Here is a 19660-nt window from a genome sequence, read left to right on the forward strand (position 1 = left end):
CAGACGAGTCTGATCAGCAACTGGCCCCCCCTTCTCCGCCCATCCCCGCACACTCGGGAGAGGGGCGCTTTACCAGTGCACTGGTGTAGGTGGGATCCGAGGTGTCGTCCTCCAGGAAGCGGGACAGGCCGAAGTCGGACACCTTGCAGACCAGGTTGCTGTTGACGAGGATGTTGCGGGCGGCCAGGTCCCGGTGCACGTAGTTCATGTCGGCCAGGTACTTCATGCCCGCGGCGATGCCCCGCAGCATCCCCACCAGCTGGATCACCGTGAACTGCCCGTCATTTTGCTTAGGGGGAGAAATGAAAAGTCCAAATGGGATGAGTGTGTTTGCACTTCACCCCAGTACGAGGCCAGGAAGGAGGCACAGCGACAGGAGCGACTGGCCTACAGTCACGCAAGGAGTCAGCAGCAGTCAGGACGAGGACCGAGGACCCCCGAGTCTTTGCCCCAGGCTCAAAACACCAGGACTCGGCTGCTCTCGGACAATCAAAGGAGAGTCTGCAGCCGTTTCTGCTGGAATAAGAGGCCTGGTGTCTCTGCCCAGGACAGTAGCTGTGGATCTGAGTGCCTTACTGCTCTTGAACAGGATGGGCCTACGTGGCTCAGCGTCGGATTGTCACCTCTGTTCTCTGTCCAGCAACCACAGCGGGCTCAAGCTGAGTCTCCCAGGCCCATGCACCACAGGGAATTTTCTACAGTCAAAAATCTCCTACCATCTGAGGGAAGGGGAGGGGAGGGTATGGAGGGACATGCCCCCTTCCAAGCAGTGATATCAGGGAGGAGCACAGCAGGATTTGGGCACTTCCGTCTCAGCCGGCTGAGCGGGTTATTACTTCCAGCACAATGAATGATCCACCTCGGACTGAGGCACGTCGAGGTTTAGGGCCCCTATAAAAGTTGATGGCAAATTTTCCATTGGCTTTAACAGAGCCAGGATTTCCCCTTGACGTGTGTGCGCCCCGTGCATGCTGTGTTCTTGGGCGTGAGCGCACACGCATCGGCATGCGGTGTGTGCCCTGTGCCATGGCGTGTGTGCGAGTCCTGTGCAAGTAGTGCCTTTGTACACGTGTGCTCTGGTGTGCAGTGTGCATGTCTCTGCGCGTGAGTGTCACCGTGTTGTAACCTGTGTTACTAATCCACGCTGCTAAGAAGGTGGCAAATTGCAGCGTAGACAGACCACGGACATCTGTTTAGTACTAGGCTGCAGCCTGGCTACAATGTCTGTGTCCTGGCACAGCTGTTTGTGTAGGGCCTACACTGTATTAATTCGTACAGGTTAAAGTGTGACTACAGGTTTGAGTGTGGACGTCCACAGTCACGTGGCTGGCCCCCAAAAGAGCGTGGCCCACTGGGAACAGCTGAGCATCAGTGTCAACCGGGAAGCCGGTGGGAGCTCAGCACCCCAACATCCGAAAGGTGTGTCCCACCTGTGTGCGCTCAGTGCTGCGTATGTGGGTGTGAAACGTGACCGCACGGTGGGTGAGCAGCATTTGCTCAACGTGTGTGTGCACGCACGTGTGCGAGCAGTGCACGCCCTCTGCGGGACCTGGGGCAGAGCCTTCCAGAGCGCAGCAGGGCTGACGCTGGCCTGCGGGATGAAAGCTGGGCTGGCCTGGGAGGTGTAGTGGTGCCACAGGAAAAGATGAGTCAGCCAGAGCTGGGCCCCTTGCCCCTCCCCTTGGCCCCGGCATCCCCTCTGCAGCTGCCCTTTCCTCATACCCGGAGAAAGGAGTCCAGTGAGCCATTTTCCATGAACTCGGTGATGATCATGACCGGGGCGCTCTTGGTCACCACGCCCTCCAGGTGGATGACGTTGGGGTGGTCGAACTGCCCCATGATGCTGGCCTCGCTCAGGAAGTCCCGTCTCTGCTTCTCCGTGTAACCTGACTTAAGCGTTTTGATGGCCACAAAGATCTCTCTCTTGCCAGGCAGCTTGAGGTGCCCACTGCACACCTCCCCGAACTCCCCTGAGACGGGAGAGAGCACAGGTCACAAACTGCTGGCCCACCAGCCAGACGTTCTGCATGGGGACCCTGCTTCTCCTGCCGCACCAAACACAACCGCCCTTTCTATGCACACCACCCCACACCCACCCTTCCATGCACACAGCCCCACACACACCCCTTCCAATGCACACACACACGCCCTCCCATTGCACAGGATCCCATTCACACAGCCCCATGCACACCCCTCCCATGCTCATGGCCTCATGCACGCTCTCCCATGCATACCCCACACATGCATACACCCCATGCACATCCTACCCCCACACACATCCCCTTGCATGCTGGCCCATGCACACCCCATCCACAGAATTCCTGCCCACCTCTTTTCTGGGGGCAGCTGAGTTCATTTGGACTCTCACCACTGCTCCCCCTTGTTTTGTGCCAAATCCCTCTCCTCGGGCCTGCTCATCCTTCCAGCTGAGGAGCGCTAAATCCTGCTCCCTTTGGATCAGCCGGCTGGGGGGATCGTTCAAGGGGGCAGTGGTGTCCCTGCCTTGTGGGGCTGAGTGTGCTGCCCACAGAGCATCCAGTGCCAGCTGACACAGGCAGCCTGGTGCTGAGCTTGGGCACTCACAGCAAGACACGCATGGGCTGGCCCCATCCTTCCTTTACTGGGCACAAGAAGTTCCCCGTCCCACTGGCAGCGGCTGCCCAGCAAGCTCCTTCCCAGCCCCTGGCGTGGCTACCCCGTAGGGCTAATGGAGTGCCCAGCTCAATGGTGCCCAGCCTACCTGCTCCGATCACCTGCTCAATTTTGACACAAGAGATGTCAATTTCCTTTGCAAATTCCCTCACTGCCTCATTGGGGTCCTCATAGGTGAAGGGGTCGATGTAAATCTTCATGCCAGGCGTCACTGTGGGTAGGTGGAGGGAGACAGTCAGACAGACAGAGGCAAATGGCGTGACAGACGGACAGCAAGAAGAGTACACAAAGGAAAGGAAGAAGCCGGGCATGGATGCCAGTGTGTGTCCAGGCCTATATGTGTGTGTGTGTGGGTGTGTGTGGGTGTGTGTCCAGGCCTGTGTGTGTGTGTGTGTGTGTGTGTGTGTGTGTGTGCAAGAGCGAGAAATGCTGCTGAGGGTAGGGGGCAGGCTCTGAACCCAGCAGACAGTGGGAACACGAGCAGGAGAGAGGCTCGTGGTGAAGCACTGGCGTCCATAGGAAGAGCACAATCCAAGCAGAGCTTCTCGCTAGCTAAGCACAGAGCCCCGTCAGCCTGGGTTCTCCCCAGCAGGCCCCTGCTGATCACAGGACCCACCAGCCACGGAGGGGCCTGGATCCTAGGCCAAAGGAGCTAATTGCAAAGAAGGAAAATGGTTAGGTACGATTCCGTCAGACGCATCCTGACCCAACCTCCCTGGCTTCCCTAGAGAGGGCGACAGGGCGCTGTGCAGAGACGGCTGCCGTCTGCCCATCGCATCCCCATGGGACTCATGCACGCACGCAACAGCAAGCCGGCCATCGCAGAGACCAAGGCAACCAAACCTGAGCCTGGGATCCAGTTCCACCGGGAGCAGTGTCATTTGGAGTTTCATATGGGGGAATCCAGAAGTTGGCCAGCAAAACCCTCTTCCCAAAGCCGCTTTCAATGCAGTTTGAACATCCAGCGTGAGCCTGGATGGCCCCAGAGGGTCCAGCTCAGCGCTCCCGCCAACCTGCCCAGTCCTATGCTGCACGAGAGACGCGCTGATTACCTGCCCCCCCCGGTCTGATCAGTTAAAGAACCTGCCCCAGGCGAGGACTGCAGGGGTTTGGCTCTGAACGGGCAGCTCTCCTGCCTGGCCTGACTCCTTCTGCCCATGCACCAAGCTGTGAAGCCGTAACTGCGTCCCTCATGACACAGCCGAGGGAGTAAATGCAATGGTGCCCCCGTTCAGCCCCTCAGCCCTGGAGATGGTGCAAATCAGCCCGAGGTAGAAAACAGCCAGACTCTGCTCTCAGCCCCCCGGGCACACCTCCAGTAACGCAGTCAGCGGGAGCTGGAGAGGCCTGGCACGATGACTAGCAGACCACTTTTACAACACGGTCCCTTGTGAAATCCCACCGCCGAAAAGGGCTGATGCTGCGCCGCCGAAAAGGGGAAGATGGCCCGAATTTTTCGGCGGAGGGTATTGCATGGCCCCAGCGAAGTGCCGTTTATGATAATCTGGCCCGTCACCATCAGCGAGTTTGACACCCCTGATTGAGAGGCTGCTCAGTTCAGTGGGGTGAGACACGCGGGGACGCGGCGCATGCTGAGCTGTTCATTTCACACTGCCAATCAGCCAGTCGCCCAATAAATCCCAGACTCAGTTAGGCCCCTAAACCAAGAGGTCGGGTTCCTGGTGAAGGCTCCCCGAGTGGCTCCTTAAAATGACCCCACGGCCCCAAAGGGCATCAGATTGCCCAGGCAACTGACCGGCAGGGAGGAAAGGGTGTTTCTGGCAGGACTCGCCACCGCAGGGGGACCTTCCTACGGACAACCCCCCCCCGACCCCGAGCCCGGCTGGGCCCACATGCTGCACAAGGAAAGAGTGACTGAGAGAACGAACCGAAGGAAGAACGGACCCCCAGGCCAGGCACGGCTGCGCGGTACGTACTGTGGCCACTGGTGTAGTGCTGCAGCTTGTCCGTGTACTCGGAGTCGGCGCGCTCGAAGCCCCGTCTTCTGAAAGGAAAGCGAGCGCTGAGCGGGTCAGGGCAGGGCCGGGCGCTCCCAGCACGGGCTCGTCAGCGCTGTCCCACCTCGCCCATACAGTGCCACTGCCCTCTGCCCTCCCCGCCCCCAGCCGCATCTGCCCTCTGCCCCTCGCTTCCCCTACTGCACCACCCCAGACCGCACCGGGCAGGCCCTGCCATCCCCTGGCCGCAGAGGCCGAGCGCGGCGGGGCCGCCCCTTGGCAGTGTGTGCACCACGCTCGCTGGCGACCCACCTGTTACACACGATGATGATGACGACCACGGCGATGAGGAACACCAGACCCGCTGCCGAGGAGCCGATGATGAGCGGCAGCTTCTCCTGCACACTGGTCTGGTACTCAGCTGGCACAGAGCATGGAGGAAACCCGTTACTGCGCTGGGAGACCCCCACGGCCAGCCAGCTCAGAGCCGGGTGGGGGAGGCAGCTTCCCCAGTGCAGGGGGAGAGGGAATGTGAGTCTAAGGGTGTGGGGCGGGGGGGAATAGAGCCCCCCCTTGCGGGTCCCAGCTCAGTAGGATCCCGTGGAGACCCGCTGTGCTTTGCTGGTTGTGCCCACCCTCTGTCTCCGCTCACCTGAGCCCTGCCAGGCAGGGTGGGGTGGGATTCACAGCTCAGTGGAGGGAGAGCTGGCAGGGCAGCCCTGGAGCAGAAGGCGCCAGCACCTCTGTCAGAGCAGGCCCATCCCGCTAAAGCCCCGATCCTGGTCTCTGGTCCCATGCCTGCCCCGTTACGCAGAGGGAGCGGCCTGCCTGTCTCACCTTCGGTCATCGTCTGGAAGTACATCTTGCCACTGTAGCGACCGTAGCCTGCCACGGTGCGTGCCCGCACCTGGAAGACGTAGATGGTGCCAGCTTTGAGGTTCTGCACCGTCACGGTGTTGGTGGGGCTCTTCACCGCCGTGGCATTGAATTCACTCAGATCCTGCCAAGGACACAACACCAGCTGTCAGAGAGTGGAGCCGGGACCAGAGCAGTGTCACTCCTCATTCTCACAAGCCATCTCCCTTTCGCTCCCCTCTCCTGAGTGGCCTCCCTTTCCTCTCAGGTCTAACTGACTCGAGGGGTTTGTAATTACCCCCTCCAGGCCCACTTACTGTCCTACATCTAGCCCGAACACGGTGAGCATTTTGCAGGCTTCTCTGTCCCGCTGGGGTTGCCATGCACCCATTTATTGATGCTGAACATTTCTGCAGAAATCTGTTTAGCCGTTTGTTGTTGTTTTTGAACATCAGTTTTTTTCCATTTTGAAACTGACAATTTCCCTTTTGAAAACGCTCCCAGGGTTATTAAATCCAGACTGGCCACAGAAGGAAACGTAGCCAAAGCCGAACAGGAGAAATCAAACCAAAACCGGAGTCACAAGGAAAAAAAAAGTGCTGTCGAAAAATGGTCCATTTTGAGAAGAATCTAAATGGTTTTGCAAAAATTACGGTTTTCAAAAACTAGCCACATTTGACCCCACAATTATTTTTTCAATGAACGTGTGTCACCAGCTTGAATTGTAGGCAGCCATTCCCTGTCCTGCATGCATAGGCAGCAATCAGCTGTGTAGCGCCTGCGGGGTCCTCGGTGAACAAAGCCAGACACACACATTCAGAGCCAATCCAACTTGAACCCATCAGATGACAAGAGGGGTCTGACACTCAGCCCCCACAGACCGTGCTGCTGGTCAGATCAGAGACTGGGACAGAGAAATGCAGGAAAATCTTGGGGTCATGGTCCACTGTTTGCAGCACGGTAATGACATCATCGGGGTTACACCTCTCGCTGTAGATTGCACCTTCTGGTGTGGACACACTGGAACCACACAGCTCGTGGGCTCTCCTAGGACATGTCATTTACCAATGGAGTTTTGAGGACTGCAGCTATGAAGGGTGCAATCTTTCCACTCCCAGGAAGGTATCAAACCATGACCAGTGAGGTGCAGGTATCCTGGGGCAATCAGACCTTTAGGGCATCGTGCGGGGCATACTAATTTCCCGGAGCACGCGCCTCTCCTTTGTTCCATCGCGGCACTGGGATTTGTTTGGGGGTTAAGTGAAGGCTGTATAAATACATTGGATGGGCAGGATCCTTTGATCATCCAAATCTGCCAGCGGGGCCCAAATGAAAATGTTGCAATTGTCAGGTTAATCTACCCCTTAAGGAAATGGAGCAGCCAACCGGCCTGCACCTGCAGGGCGAACTGCTTTACAACAATATTTGATCAGGTGCTCCGAGGGCCTCATGCAAGAAATCGGAGTGCCGGGCAGAAGACACTCGCGGCCTGGACAGGCACCTGGTCTGCAGGAAAAGAGAGCACTAGACCTCCCAGTCCAGAGGCAAAATCCTCTCTTCCCCTGCCTGGCGTTTGTCAGTGCCTCAGTCCAGGACTGTTGCCTCAGGCATTTCCGTGCAGTGGGCCGCACAGGGAGGCTGGGGTTACTAACAAGCTCCTTGAGGGGAAGGGGGTGTTGTCAGCCTGCAAGAAGCTGACTGTCCCATGCAGGGCCAGCTGGCCCATTTCCTAGGGCAGTGTCCTCTGTCTGACGCTGCAGGCTTTGGAACGTGGGCAGCACCCCTGGAACCACAGGCTGGATCTAGGCCCCCCCTCGCCTCCACTCTCCACACACAAGGGGTTCTTGAGCCTGGACTTCCCCAGCGCCAGGAACGTTGGGATTAGAACGTGAACACCCTGAGTGACACACACACAGCAGGGTTCCCAGCTCCTCCGGCAGCCTTGTCTTGCTAACGCATGCGCCCCGCTGGCACATAGGGCATGCCCATGCAAGGACACACGGGCTGCTTGCAGCTCATGCTGGCAAACCCGGGCTAGTTTTCATCTAGCTAGCAATGAAGCCATGGCAGCCCAGGCTGCAGCTCGGGCTGGACGAAGCCCTCCTGGCCCCCTGGGAGGTACTTGTGCAGCTAGCCTGCGCGGCAGCCTGGGCAGCCGTGACTTTGCTGCTCTGCTCCCCGGGGCGGCTGGATCACAGCTAGCTGCAGTGTGTCTACACGAGCTGCAGTCACACCCTGCGACGGCAGTGCAGACTCACCTACAGAGGGTGTGGACAGAGGTGTCTGCAGCAGGGCTGACAACTGGCAGACTCTCCCCAGACAGCTGCCAGGCTGGCATCTCTGTGCCCCGGCCAAGCCTGGCTGTTCTTCAGTGATTCTTTGACCTTTCACTGTTTGACATTGACAGTAAAAAAAAAAAAAACTAGCCCCCAACCTCCGCGTGACTTGGGGACAGGTCTGTGCTTGGCTCTGTGACTCAGCCACCTCTGCACCTGTGACCACACGCCATCTGGGCAGAGGCCTGCCATGCTCCTGAGATGCTGCCACTGGCTGCAGGTGTCAGAAAGTCGCCTTGTGACAGAGCAGCTCAGCTCTCTGCATCTGGGCCCACGACCAGCCCAGCCCTGAAGCATGAGGAGCTTTTTCAGGGGCTCGTGTGCTGAGCTGCACAGCTTTCTGCCCTCCGCTTTTCCTAACCGCATCTGGAGTGCAGTGTCTGTTCATTACACTTCAGGTTCCGCAAGCATTTCCATTGGAAACCCCCATTTTCCAGTTGCTCACAAACTTTGGGGCTGAAATTCTCCAGGGCTGGTTACTACCCAGGAGGAATTTGTTTGGAAATTTTGAGCAGAAACAATTCTAGGCTTTTAAAATGGAGCAAATACACTTTTTCCAGGATAAGAACAACGATGCCACTTTTAAATCGCTCTGGTGTCTAAGCTGTTTGGGGTAGGGAGCTGAAATTGAGCAAGGAGAGATCCCGCAAGGAGAAGAGGGGTTTTTCTGAGTGTGGCCTAGTTATGCAGGACGGAAAATCATAGTTTGGACCCACTTGATGGGTTTTAATGACAACTAGAGTTGCTTGAAACTCGGAATCCCAGTTCTGCAGAAAACACTGTCATTTTGAACTGGAACAAAAACAACAAAGTTTAAAATTTTCTGTGAAACAAAATTTAGAAAAAAAAATGGCTTTGAGTCAACTGAAAACTTTGTGCTGCAATGAAATCGAAACGTGTCTTTCCAGTTGTGAGGTTTTCATTTTGTGCTGTACTAAGATTTAAAACACAATCCGTTTTGAAATGACATGTCATTTCCGAATGAAAAATGGCTACGCTGTTCTCCGTTTTGGAGGATGAAATGGTGCAAGGCAGAGGACGATGGTGGCCAGTTCAAGGATCACCTTGTCCAAAGGCTAAAACAACCCCAAAGTGGATGGGCACCGGCCCGTCCCACGGCCAGCGACGGAAGGGCTAGAGGTTAGAATATTCCCAACTGCCCAGTGCAAATGCTGGCAGCAAACCCCAGCTCCGGCTGCCTTGCAGAGCCCCGACGCCATCTGCATGGTAAGCTGTAAGATCCATGACATCCTGGCATTACTTGTGCCATTGGTCGCCAAGCCCATTTGCCTCGGATGCAGCCTCTCCAGCAGTGAGGATGAGAGCAGTCTCCGTCAGCAGCCAGGCACAGCCCACAGCACAGCGACAGCTTTGGCTTTCCATACCAGTTTTCTGGAGTTACCCTCCCACCAAAACACAGCAAGAGGCTGAAGGAATAAACTCCCTCCGATCTTCTGTCACTGCCTCGAGAGTGTCTGGGCTGGGACCCATCTCCAGCTCTGTTTGGTTATCTCCCCATCCATCTCGCTGCATACTCTGGGATCATTTCCAGGGGTCAAGCAAATGGCTCTGATTTATGCAATATAGGTCAGGACCTATTTTACAGCTTACAAAGCAGCTCCCCCCTTCCCCCTCTCCCTCTGGCTCCCGGTGATGAGAAAATAGGTCACGGGCAGGGAGCGACGGGGATTAATCGTTTCCTCTGGCAGCTGCTGGGAAAATATTTTCTGTTTCATTTAAATCATAAAGTTTTTTAATTAGGTGGAGATTTTTTCGTTTATTTTGTATGCGTAGTTTGCTGAAGAGACGTGCTGCTGGGAGTACAAGGCTCCTGCCCCCCACTTGCCGCTCCCAGCTGGGTCCATCCTGCCGAAGACTCACCGCCACTTGCTGAGGCTGGGCCTCCTCCTTCAGACCTGCACTCTGGCTAGAGGTGCAGCATGGCAGGTCCTGGCAGCACAAAGCCAGCGCTTCCACTGCCCTTCAGACACCTCACCCACCACGTAAACGGGGTTACTGGCCTGGCCCTTTAACTTCCTCCTGCTGTGCTGGGTGAGTTCCACTGAGTAACACAGACTCCCTCTTCTCTTCTCTGCTTGGGCAGGTGGGCCCCTGGGTGCGGCGTGTTTTGGAGAGGGATGGATTCTCACTCAGAAGGGCCATAACACCTGGATCTCTTACAACCTTTCACCTCAGCGCCCCTCGGGCCGTGCACTGGAGTAGCTGCATCAGTGTAGACCCCCAGCACAGATGCACTCCAGTCATGTAAAGTGGAGCTTGCACCAGCACCACTTATCACAGTTCTGTCTCTGGGTAAGTCACACAGGGGAGTGAGTGCAAGCCCTGCCTCCTTCTGGTGCAACACATATACACAGGGGAGTGCAATCCCAGCTTGGAGTGCAATCCCAGCTTGGTACTGGTGCAACACGTATACACAGGGGAGTGCAATCCCAGCTTGGTACTGGTGCAACACGTATACACAGGGGAGTGCAATCCCAGCTTGGTACTGGTGCAACACATATACACAGGGGAGTGCAAGTCCAGGTTTTTGCCAGTGCAACACATACACTGGGAGCTGCAGTCGCTCAGCTGCACTGGTGCAAACAGTGCTAATGTAGAAGCCCTTAGGCCTGGCACTGAGGGCTCAATTCATCCCTGGTGTAAAACCATTGACTCCGTGGAATTACAGCAAGTGTGAATTTTGCCCCATGATACTCAACTTGTGAGGTCCATCCAGCAGAGTTCCTGCTCCATGAAGGAGCCATTGCTGCATCAGGGAAAGGGACAAAGACGTCCCTGAGACCTCAGCTTTAGCAAACTGGAGGGAAGGGCCGGCCTGCAATGGCTCTGGCTGCCCCAAACTCATGATTATTGAGGGTTGGGAAGCTCCTTCCACTGCCCCAAGAACTCCTCAGCAGTTCCTCAGTCCTTTCTAAACCCAGCTAAATCACCCAACCAGAGCTAGCCGCATGGAGTCTGCAAATGTACCTGCTCTGTGTCCTGCCCTACCCATTCGCTCACTGGGAGCTGAAGGGTTAATAGGCACTGACACCCAGATCATCTCTGTGTCAGCCAGGGTCAGACCATGCATGCCCTCAGTGCCCATGCTGTCTGTTATTCTCTTCTGTTGCCACCACGTGCCCCTGGGGTATGTTCCATCTCTGGCTGTCATGATCAGTCCCCCAAAGCACCTCCAACAAGGAGCTGCCTCTCCCCCTGCACATATTAACAATGGGAGGCCCCGTGCGCGGCTGATACCTTCTCATAGTACTGCAGCTCATAATCCAGGATGACTCCGTTGGGCTGGTCTGGTTGAGACCATGACAAGGTAATACTGTCCACAGTCCGGCTGACCTGGTGCATGATGGATACAGCAGAAGGGGCTGGAAGAGAGAGAAGAGAGAACTGTAAGTCCAATGCCCAGAGCAGATGGCACTTGACTCTGGCGGTGGGGGCCAGTCAGTAACATTACTGTGTCGTAGCTATCGCTCTCAGTTCCAGCCCTGGCCAGTTCCAGCCCTGGTCTGTACAGCGACCGGGACCAGGTCCAGTCTCAGAGGAGAGTAAAATATTCCTAGGAACATGAAAAGTTATTCAAGGTTATGGAGAGGTTTGCATTTGGTTCGGAGTTTGACATTGGGAGCGCTGCAGTGCAATATTTCCGGTGGGGATATGGGTTATTTTCAAGTGAAATGAGCCCATGTTTGAGCCAAAGCTGCCGTGTTCCCCAGAGAAGAAGCCATTGCATCGAGAACATGCAAAAATCCATTTCCACACCCAACATCCATCATGACTAGGCCCAGGGACACACCAGAAGAGCACGTCTTCCCTCAGCTCTCAGTGTGCTGGGTCTGCTGGCAGCAGATGTGAGCGCGAGAGGTTCATCCGTCAGCCTGAGCGTAAAGTGTGAATGAACTGACCTGACACATGCTCAACACTGACTCTTTGGCCTCATCACAACCCTCCTGGGAATGACACGTGCAGATACCACTAACTCTACTGCCCATGAGGGAGCCCTCCATCGAGGCCTCAGACTGGCCTGCCAGCTGGTGACCAATGAGATTGTCCTGGGTTGCCAATGTGGCTCAATGTGCAGCCCGCTAGAAATGATGCAGCTACAGATTCTTACCCCATTTCCGTGGTCACGTGAGATTCTCTGGCCCCAGGGGCTGGGCTCACAAGCAAAGCAGAGGCAGAATAATTCGTTCCTCTTCACTTACAGAACGATGCTGCTATCCCTCTCAATGAGCACCAAGGACACGTGGCTGGATTCTGCATTCACTTGGATGTACATTAGGAGTAACCCAGCACGCACGACGGATGTAAAACCAGTGTCAGGGAGAGCTAAGAGACACCCAGTGAGAATGGCCAAAAGAATACACACCCCATATCCGTAGAGCTCTGTGCAGATACAAAATTTGAATCCTCATCTGATTCGTTATCTGCAAAAATGATCCATGGATATAAAGTGGATAGCCGCAGATTTGCAGGGCTTTAAATGTAAAATTTGGATCCGCATCCATCCGTGATCTGCAAAAATGGTCCACGGATATCCGCATGTGGGTATTTGTGGATATGAAGTGGGTATCCGTGGATTTGCAAGGCTCTTTACGCATCTGGGCACAGACTTTGAATCCTCAGAGGGTGGAAAAGGTAATGAGGTAATGTCCCCACTCTCTCTCTATCCTCTGTGCAAAACTCCCCAGGCTCTCACCGCCCCTCCACAAAGACTTCCCGACAGACTGCTGCCCCCAGGGCTCCAGTCACAGGCTGTTTCTAAGACTTTGTTACTTTGACCAGCTCGGCTACAGCTCATTACAAAGTCGGGTCGTAAATAATTAAAACGAAGCTGCAATTGTCAAAACAAATGAACAAAGAAAGGACACTTTCGGGATGCATTATCCTTGCTTTTAAGCTGAGTTTCTTCATTTACTATTTTGCAAGATCCAGTCATTCGTGACGGTTTACTCTTCAGCGTGGACTGGTGTTTAGGGGCCAGGCATGGGAATCGGGAGATGTAGGTTCCGGTCCTGGATCTGCCAGTAAGTTGCAGTGTCACATCCCCCCCCCCCCCATGCCTCAATTTCCCCATCTGTGAAACAGGGATGATGACACAGGCCAGCCGCAGCAAAGCTGTCTGAGATCGATGGCTGTGCCAGAGATCTCACACTGACGGCGTCACCGCCTACCAATGCTCCCTCGGAAACATGATGAGGGTAGGGAATGCAGACAGCCCATGGGGTGGGCAAGTTCCCCTCCACTATCCAAATCACGGCCGCTAAAGTCACCTTCTCTCCCACTGCCCTTGGTGCCCTTCACCGGATCCGTCTCTTGTCATGGCAAACCAGAGCTCTTCATCCTTATTATCTCAGTCATGTGCCCGTTTCTCTGTTCTTCTCCCAATCCTGTCTCCTCACAGCTCCCTTACTTCTCTCTAGGTTTCATACCATCACTCACTCTGACCCAGCCACCTGGAGCAGTCTCCCTCCCTGTCAGCCCCAATCTTGCAGGGCCCGGATCCCCACATGAAGTCCCACGGGCTGTAATCCTCTTGCAGGACCAGGGCCGACAGCTGCAAAGTGTGAGATGCTAGAGATGTGATATCATTAGAACGAAGTGACGACGTTTCTAACCCAGGCTCTTATTCCACTGTTCTGACGGCTGATTATTTTCACCATCATGATGCATTTCCTGGGGAAACGACAATCTCAGTGAAAAGGGCGAGATTCACATTGGGTTTCCCCTGCTGCAGAAAAAGGCCAGAGAGATGTGGAGTGGCTCAAGCCACAGATCGTGAAGAAGGATGGGGCTGCGCTGGCTGAGAGCAAGTGGGAACAGAGAGGCGCTTCGGAGAATGGGCACAAGCCCCGCACCCAGAAAACAAGAACGATTCCCTCAGTTTTCCTGCCTTCTTGCTGGGGAGAAATGGAAGAATCCTTTCCCAGGAGGAGCTGCCTCTGCAAACCAGTTGACAGAGCAGATTCTGCTCCCATCCCAGGCCCTGAATCTCCAGCCCATGCGGCCTCTTGTGTGTTTAGGACCTTTGCAGACTAACCCAGCACGAATGACTCCATCTTGCAGATCAGTAAGTGAAGGAACGCCAACTTGCAATATCTGCGGCACATTCCAGTCTCTGCTGTATGGCAGCGGAACACGCCATGTGCCTGGTGTTGGCATATTCTGCACCATGTGCTATAATCCAGGGACTGTCAAAGAAACATGCCATGTGAGCGCCATCTCGCAGCCTCCCTCACGCTGAGACGTGGAGAAAGATTGATTCTGATGCAACCTGCTCTGCAGAGGAAGTGGTGATGGGGAGAAAGTTTGGCCCAGAATAAACGCAGCTAGAAAAGCAAGGGGAGCATTTAAATCTGCTACCGGGCCGCGCTGTACTGTGGCTACCTGAACGCTGCATTCCTACAGGACGCAGGGGCAGGCCTAGCAGGTGCTCTTCTCATAACCCCACCCAGAAGACACCAGAATCACACAAACGACTTAGTGGTTATTAAAGTATCTCCTCTGGTGTTTGATCACCATGTTGATGCGGTAAGTAAAGAAATCAGCTGAAGCCACCTCTGCGATTAAATAAGCCAAACCCAAGAGAGTCGTGTCCTCAGAGAACCTGCCACATTCGAGCTCAGGAGAGAAGGGCATGCAGGCGAGGTGGGTCTGGTCTCAAAGCTGATCTGGAGGCAACAAATTTCAAAACCATTTCCAAAGTGACAGTGCCGACACTATAGAAGTCTGCAGAGGTGCTTGGGCTTGTGACAGCCGGTGCTGTGGAAGGGGGAAATCCCCTGATGCACAAGAGTAAGGCACCATTTACATGCCTGTTTTGGATTTTAGTCATGCACAGTCCTTGTGCTGCCTTCTGCACAGGGCAGGTTCCATCCTACGCAAGCAAGTACCAGGGAAAACACCTGCGAGATGTTCTCCGTAATGGAACTCAAGAACCAGCCCAACTTACGGGGCAGGCACTTGATGGTAATATCAGTGACCTTACTGTAACTGTGAAACAAGCATTCCTGTCCACTCCTGGAAGGTGAGCCAGGCGCAAGCAGAAGGGGAGTCCCCAACATTGCCCCTCTGACAGGAACGGCAAAGGGGGGGACACTTGTTGTTCTTAGAGAGAACAGGACTGCATGGAACAAAGCTGCAAACACCCACTGATGAGGCAGGCCCTATGGACTGATGTGGCATGAGCCTCATTGCTCGGGAATCAGGAGATCACATCTCTCTGCTAGGCAGGGTTCTGCTTTTCAAAGCGGGTCAGGAGATTCTGGACGCATCTTTTCCATTCACTTAGTGTCTGGTCACAGGAAAAGCTTCTAACCACAGAGCTCTGCAAACACCAAGGCATCTTGTACCCAGATGCTGTGTGACTCCGTGAAGCAGAACCGTGGTTTTATCAGCCAGCTGCAAAGTTCTGTGAAGCCATGTGAGTTTTTAACCCTTCAGAGCCTCCTACACTAGGGTGCCCAGAGAATCCCTCAGCTCCTGACCTGACTTCAGCTCTCAGATCTGCCCCAGACTCCCCACATGACCATGGGCAAGTCACAGGTAAACGCTCCGGGCCTCAGTTTCCCATCTGCAAAATGGAGACAATATCCCTTCCCGTCTCCCACGCTCTGTCTGGTAAGCTCCCTGGGGCACAGACTGTTGCTTCCTGGGTGCCCGGCACAATAGGCCCCAGCCTGGGCAGGGCTCCCTGGCCACTTCTGCAATGAAAATAATACATAGCAAGACAAAACCTGAGGAAATGAATTCAGCTGCAGGAACACAGAGGACATCCTCCCTTGCTCTGGGCAGGGTGGTGCTGAACATACTCCAGGTCTGTGGGACACGGTTCTGAGGCTTTGTGCCCTGGTCCACACTCCAACGCTGGGCACTGCTGAGTGACGAACACGGGTGCGTTTACATCTCACAGCACACCATGAACTCAGCTGAGATAAACTTTCCTGTAGCAGAAGTTCCAGAATATTTCAAGCGCATATACTAAAACATGTGGCTTATGAATAAATTATAGGCAGGTTCTCTCCCTTGGAGCTTGGAACGCTTCAGAGTAAAACTCCAACAAACTAAAAAGTGAGCCGACAGTCTTTGTTCTTTCATCCTGCTGCACACTGGGACATTTCTGTCGCCTTCCAAAGCCTTGTCTAGCTGATGCTGGCTGTTCAAATATGTGTTTGTAAAATGTACTGTGGCCCTGTGGGATCTGCCATTTAGCGTCATGAAAAATTACACTTTTTTCCCAGGATAAAATAAACAGCACCGTAATTATCCTTTCCAAGGTGCATACTTTGCTCCAAAAGCTATAGACGCTTGCTTCCTTCCTTCTTCATTTCTTCAGGGATATTTACTTGGCTGATCCTTGTTCATCATGTCTGTTTGATGCAATTGTTAAGTGTGAGGAAGGGGAATCTCTGAAAGGGGAGGGCCTCCTGACCGAACTCTGCGTATGGCAAAGCCAATGGACAGGGCAGACCTGGGACATCCCAGCTCCCACAACTGCTGTAGCTTTAGGGGTGGCTCATTTGCTCCATCTGCTTTCTGCAAAGAGAGAATGAACACACACGGAGGAGCAAATTGATCCTTCTGGCGACTCCAGAGAGGCATGTGCAACAGAAACACACACAGTGGAAGGGAACTCTTCCGCCTCTCCTTGGAAAAACCCGACTCTCTTTGCCCTCTCTGAGATGAATCAAGTCTTTCTGAGACCCAGAAGGCCCAGGTTTCCTCAGACACCAGCAGTCACCTTCTTGACTGACATGCTAGAGACCTTTGGACTGTTCTGGTGACAGCTCTTGCCCAAGACTTCTCCAAAGAGGCAGAGAAATAAACTAGACAGCAAACATCGTCGGTCTGAAAAAGACTTGCTTAGGGAAAGGCATAGGCATAAAATATGTTACGTACTGGCTGTGGCCGCACTGATTCCTCTACTGTAGCCCAGATTGCCAACCTACCGCGGGTGAGAATGCGGACTGAGACCACAAAACAAAATAATGGTGTCAAATGTTAATGGGGTCTCAGGCTTCTTGTGATGCTCCTGTGGGCAGCCTGTCTAATACTGCAGGGTGTACTGACCGGGGGTGACCACTCGCTGTGTTATGGACCCAGATATGGTCCAACATTCAAGGGGCCTGACTGCCATCTTTTCCTCTGTTTGTTCAGCCCGTAGAGATTCCAGAAAGCAGCATAAAAAACACTGCATAATTCACTGATACGTAGTGGGCGAGTGCAGTTCTTCTCTGCAAAGCCCCTGTAAAATGGCCCCTGGAAGTTCCATGTCTCCCATCTCTCAAACTCCAGATCACACACGCTCCGTTTACAAATACACAATGGTTTTTCTAAGTGCCGCTGCCACAAACCCAGCCTGGGCTCTGAGTGTCAAGCTGGCTCCCTTCTGGTTCTTGCTTCCTGACCCGTAATGCTGATCCTGCAGGTCAAAGTCTACCCTCAGTTACATCTCTGAGCCCCACTGGCTTCAAATGCTGCCCCCAGTTACAGCCCCAGTGCCCTCAAGGGATGGAACAGGTATTACTGAGGGCAGGTTTTGGCCCAGTAGCTGGGACTGAAATAATAGTTCTGCTGCTGACATGTGAGCTAGAACAGCATCCATCCCCTTCTCCTGTCCACGTAGCAGCCACGCAGCACTGGGCAGCTAGGACGCTGAACAGAGCCAGGCAGAAAATCTGTTGAGTGAGAAGGAGCCTTTTTTTCATAGTTACTTTTCACAGCAGCAATATACGGACTACGAACTGACTTTGTTCCACCGGAAAATGCACCTGATTCTTGGTAGATAGATTACAGGCGCTATCCCAGCACTTTCAGTTCTGTCAGATGAAACATTCAGCAGGCAGCCAAAGATTCTCTCCTTTGCTTTTCAATAGGTTTGGGATTCTAAAATCGAATACTTGGCTTAACTGAGATATGTGCAAAGCAGTATCACCATCATGTCTCTATGCTGGCTATGGCATGGGTTTGGCTTCCCCACCTAATTGCACAACATACTGTTAGATATTTTCTGTTTGCCTGTCGAAGATAGTAAAAAAGATTAAGCTTAAAACACAAGAAGCAAGTGTCTCATGCCTTTTAAATGAGACAGGTCAATGCTAAATGCAGCAACATCCTACAGGAAGCAGTCCCGGTTCAGAGGGGGAAGAGGAGTTCTTAGATTTCATAGAAAGACCAGAAAGGATCATGATAACCTCCTTGTCTGAGCTCCTGCACAACACAGGCCAGACAATTTCACCCAATGACCCCCGCATCTAACCCAAAGACATGGCGGAGCTAGAACGTATTTTTCAGAAACGCACTCGGTCTCCAACTGAGGGAGAATCCAGCACGCCCCTTGGGAAGTTCTTCTAATGGTGCAGTGTTATCTTCCCTCTTCACACGAATGCTCAGTATTTCCAGTGTTAACTGTACTGACTTGTGCTTCCAGCCCCTGGATCTTGTTCTGCCTCAGTCTGCCACATTCCAGAGGAGTCTAGACCCAGAAATCTTTTCCTCAGATTAAACTGCCTCTTCACCTTATCTTCAGCTAGCTAGCTAGACTGGGCTCCGTTAGCCCCCCACTGAAAGGCAAATTTTCCAGACCTTGCCTCATTCTTGTACCTCTTTTCTGAACCCTTTCCAATTTTCTAGCTTTTGATTTAAAGTGCAGTCACCAGGACTGAACACAGCACCCAGCAACGGTCTCTCCAAGGCTGTCTACAGAGATACTAGCACCTCCCGACTTCTATTTCATAGTCCCCTTGCTTGTTTATCCACAGATTAGCCTTTTTGTGATGCTGTCACTCTGGGAGCTCATGTTCAAATGGTTTTATACCGTGCTCCCAGAGTCATTCCACATTCACGGCTTTCTAGGGTCTATTCTGTAAATGTGGCCAACATCCCTGTTCCCAGGTGAATGACGACCTTGCATTCGCCTGTGTTAAAAGGCAGGTGGTTTGGCTGAGCAAGTGATCCAGACAGCTCTGGTATGCACCTCCTGTGGCACAAACTCAGTCCTTCTCTACCACTTTCTGTGGCTTCTGGAAAACATTTATAATGCATTTCTCCACTGAAGGGACTATGCAAAAATGCCACCTCCTTACTCAGGAGATCTGCTGCCTGCGTGTGTCCGTCTGAACTTCTGACGTCAGGGTCCAAGATAAGTTTTTGCTGTTTTGTGTTTCCTGTTAGCCCTGCACAGCTACTTCAGCTGAGAGCCAGCGAGCTGAAGTCTGTTCCTTCTGTCCTCGTGCTCCAGTCAGTTCTGTATCTGCAAACCCACTCAAAGGCCACAGATGTCTGGGACAGCAAAGTGTGGGCAGCAGGGTCTTTGTCACTAGTGAGCTTGATTCGCAGACCCCTGGCTGAGTTTGGAAAAGCATCTTTTGACTTGTATGCTGAGCCCATTTGATCTGGAAATAAGTATTAAGAGACTATAAACAAAGCACCCACCCTTCCACTTCTAGTCTCCATTTGGAAGAGAACTGCGCTGTATTAATGATGATTATTAAATTGTGTAACCGCAGCACCTAGGAGCCCTAGTCATGGACCAGGCCCTGCTAGGTGCTGTGCAGACACAGAATACAAAGATGATCCCTGCCCTCCCCCTCTGCTTTTAGTCAGCTTCCCATCTCCCGCTTCTATAGGACCAAGGCCCAGCCTCCTCCCTGAAGTCCTGCAATATCCACCAGATGCATCACACTGTGATGTGATCTGGGGAAGAGAGATTTCGGCTGTCCTGGAAATGAGGGTAATTGGGGAAGCTGCTGTGTGATGCTTAAGGCAATTCATTACGATGAAACTGACAAAAATCAGCAGGGAATCATCAGCCTATGAAGAATTGCACCAGGCAAAGCAGAGAAA

At 53.5% G+C, this 19660-nt stretch overlaps 1 protein-coding gene across 1 annotated transcript in view; it reads right to left on the bottom strand.

Annotated features, from left to right (window-relative positions):
* The window catches only part of EPHB2 (EPH receptor B2), a 109257-nt gene that overhangs the window by 21025 nt on the left and 68572 nt on the right, over positions 1–19660 (bottom strand). Inside the window, exons 5-11 of the mRNA XM_067566271.1 lie at positions 11060–11184; positions 5448–5610; positions 4923–5031; positions 4590–4657; positions 2741–2863; positions 1723–1970; positions 74–289 (exon numbers count right to left, since the gene is read on the bottom strand). Coding sequence (XP_067422372.1) covers positions 74–289; positions 1723–1970; positions 2741–2863; positions 4590–4657; positions 4923–5031; positions 5448–5610; positions 11060–11184 — 1052 coding nt within the window. The remainder of the gene's footprint in view (positions 1–73; positions 290–1722; positions 1971–2740; positions 2864–4589; positions 4658–4922; positions 5032–5447; positions 5611–11059; positions 11185–19660) is intronic.

This window comes from Emydura macquarii, unplaced genomic scaffold (genome assembly GCF_026122565.2).
Source record: "Emydura macquarii macquarii isolate MOO-44397 ecotype Brisbane River unplaced genomic scaffold, CSIRO-AGI_Emac_v2 contig_2768, whole genome shotgun sequence".
In the NCBI taxonomy this organism is placed as follows: domain Eukaryota; kingdom Metazoa; phylum Chordata; order Testudines; family Chelidae; genus Emydura; species Emydura macquarii.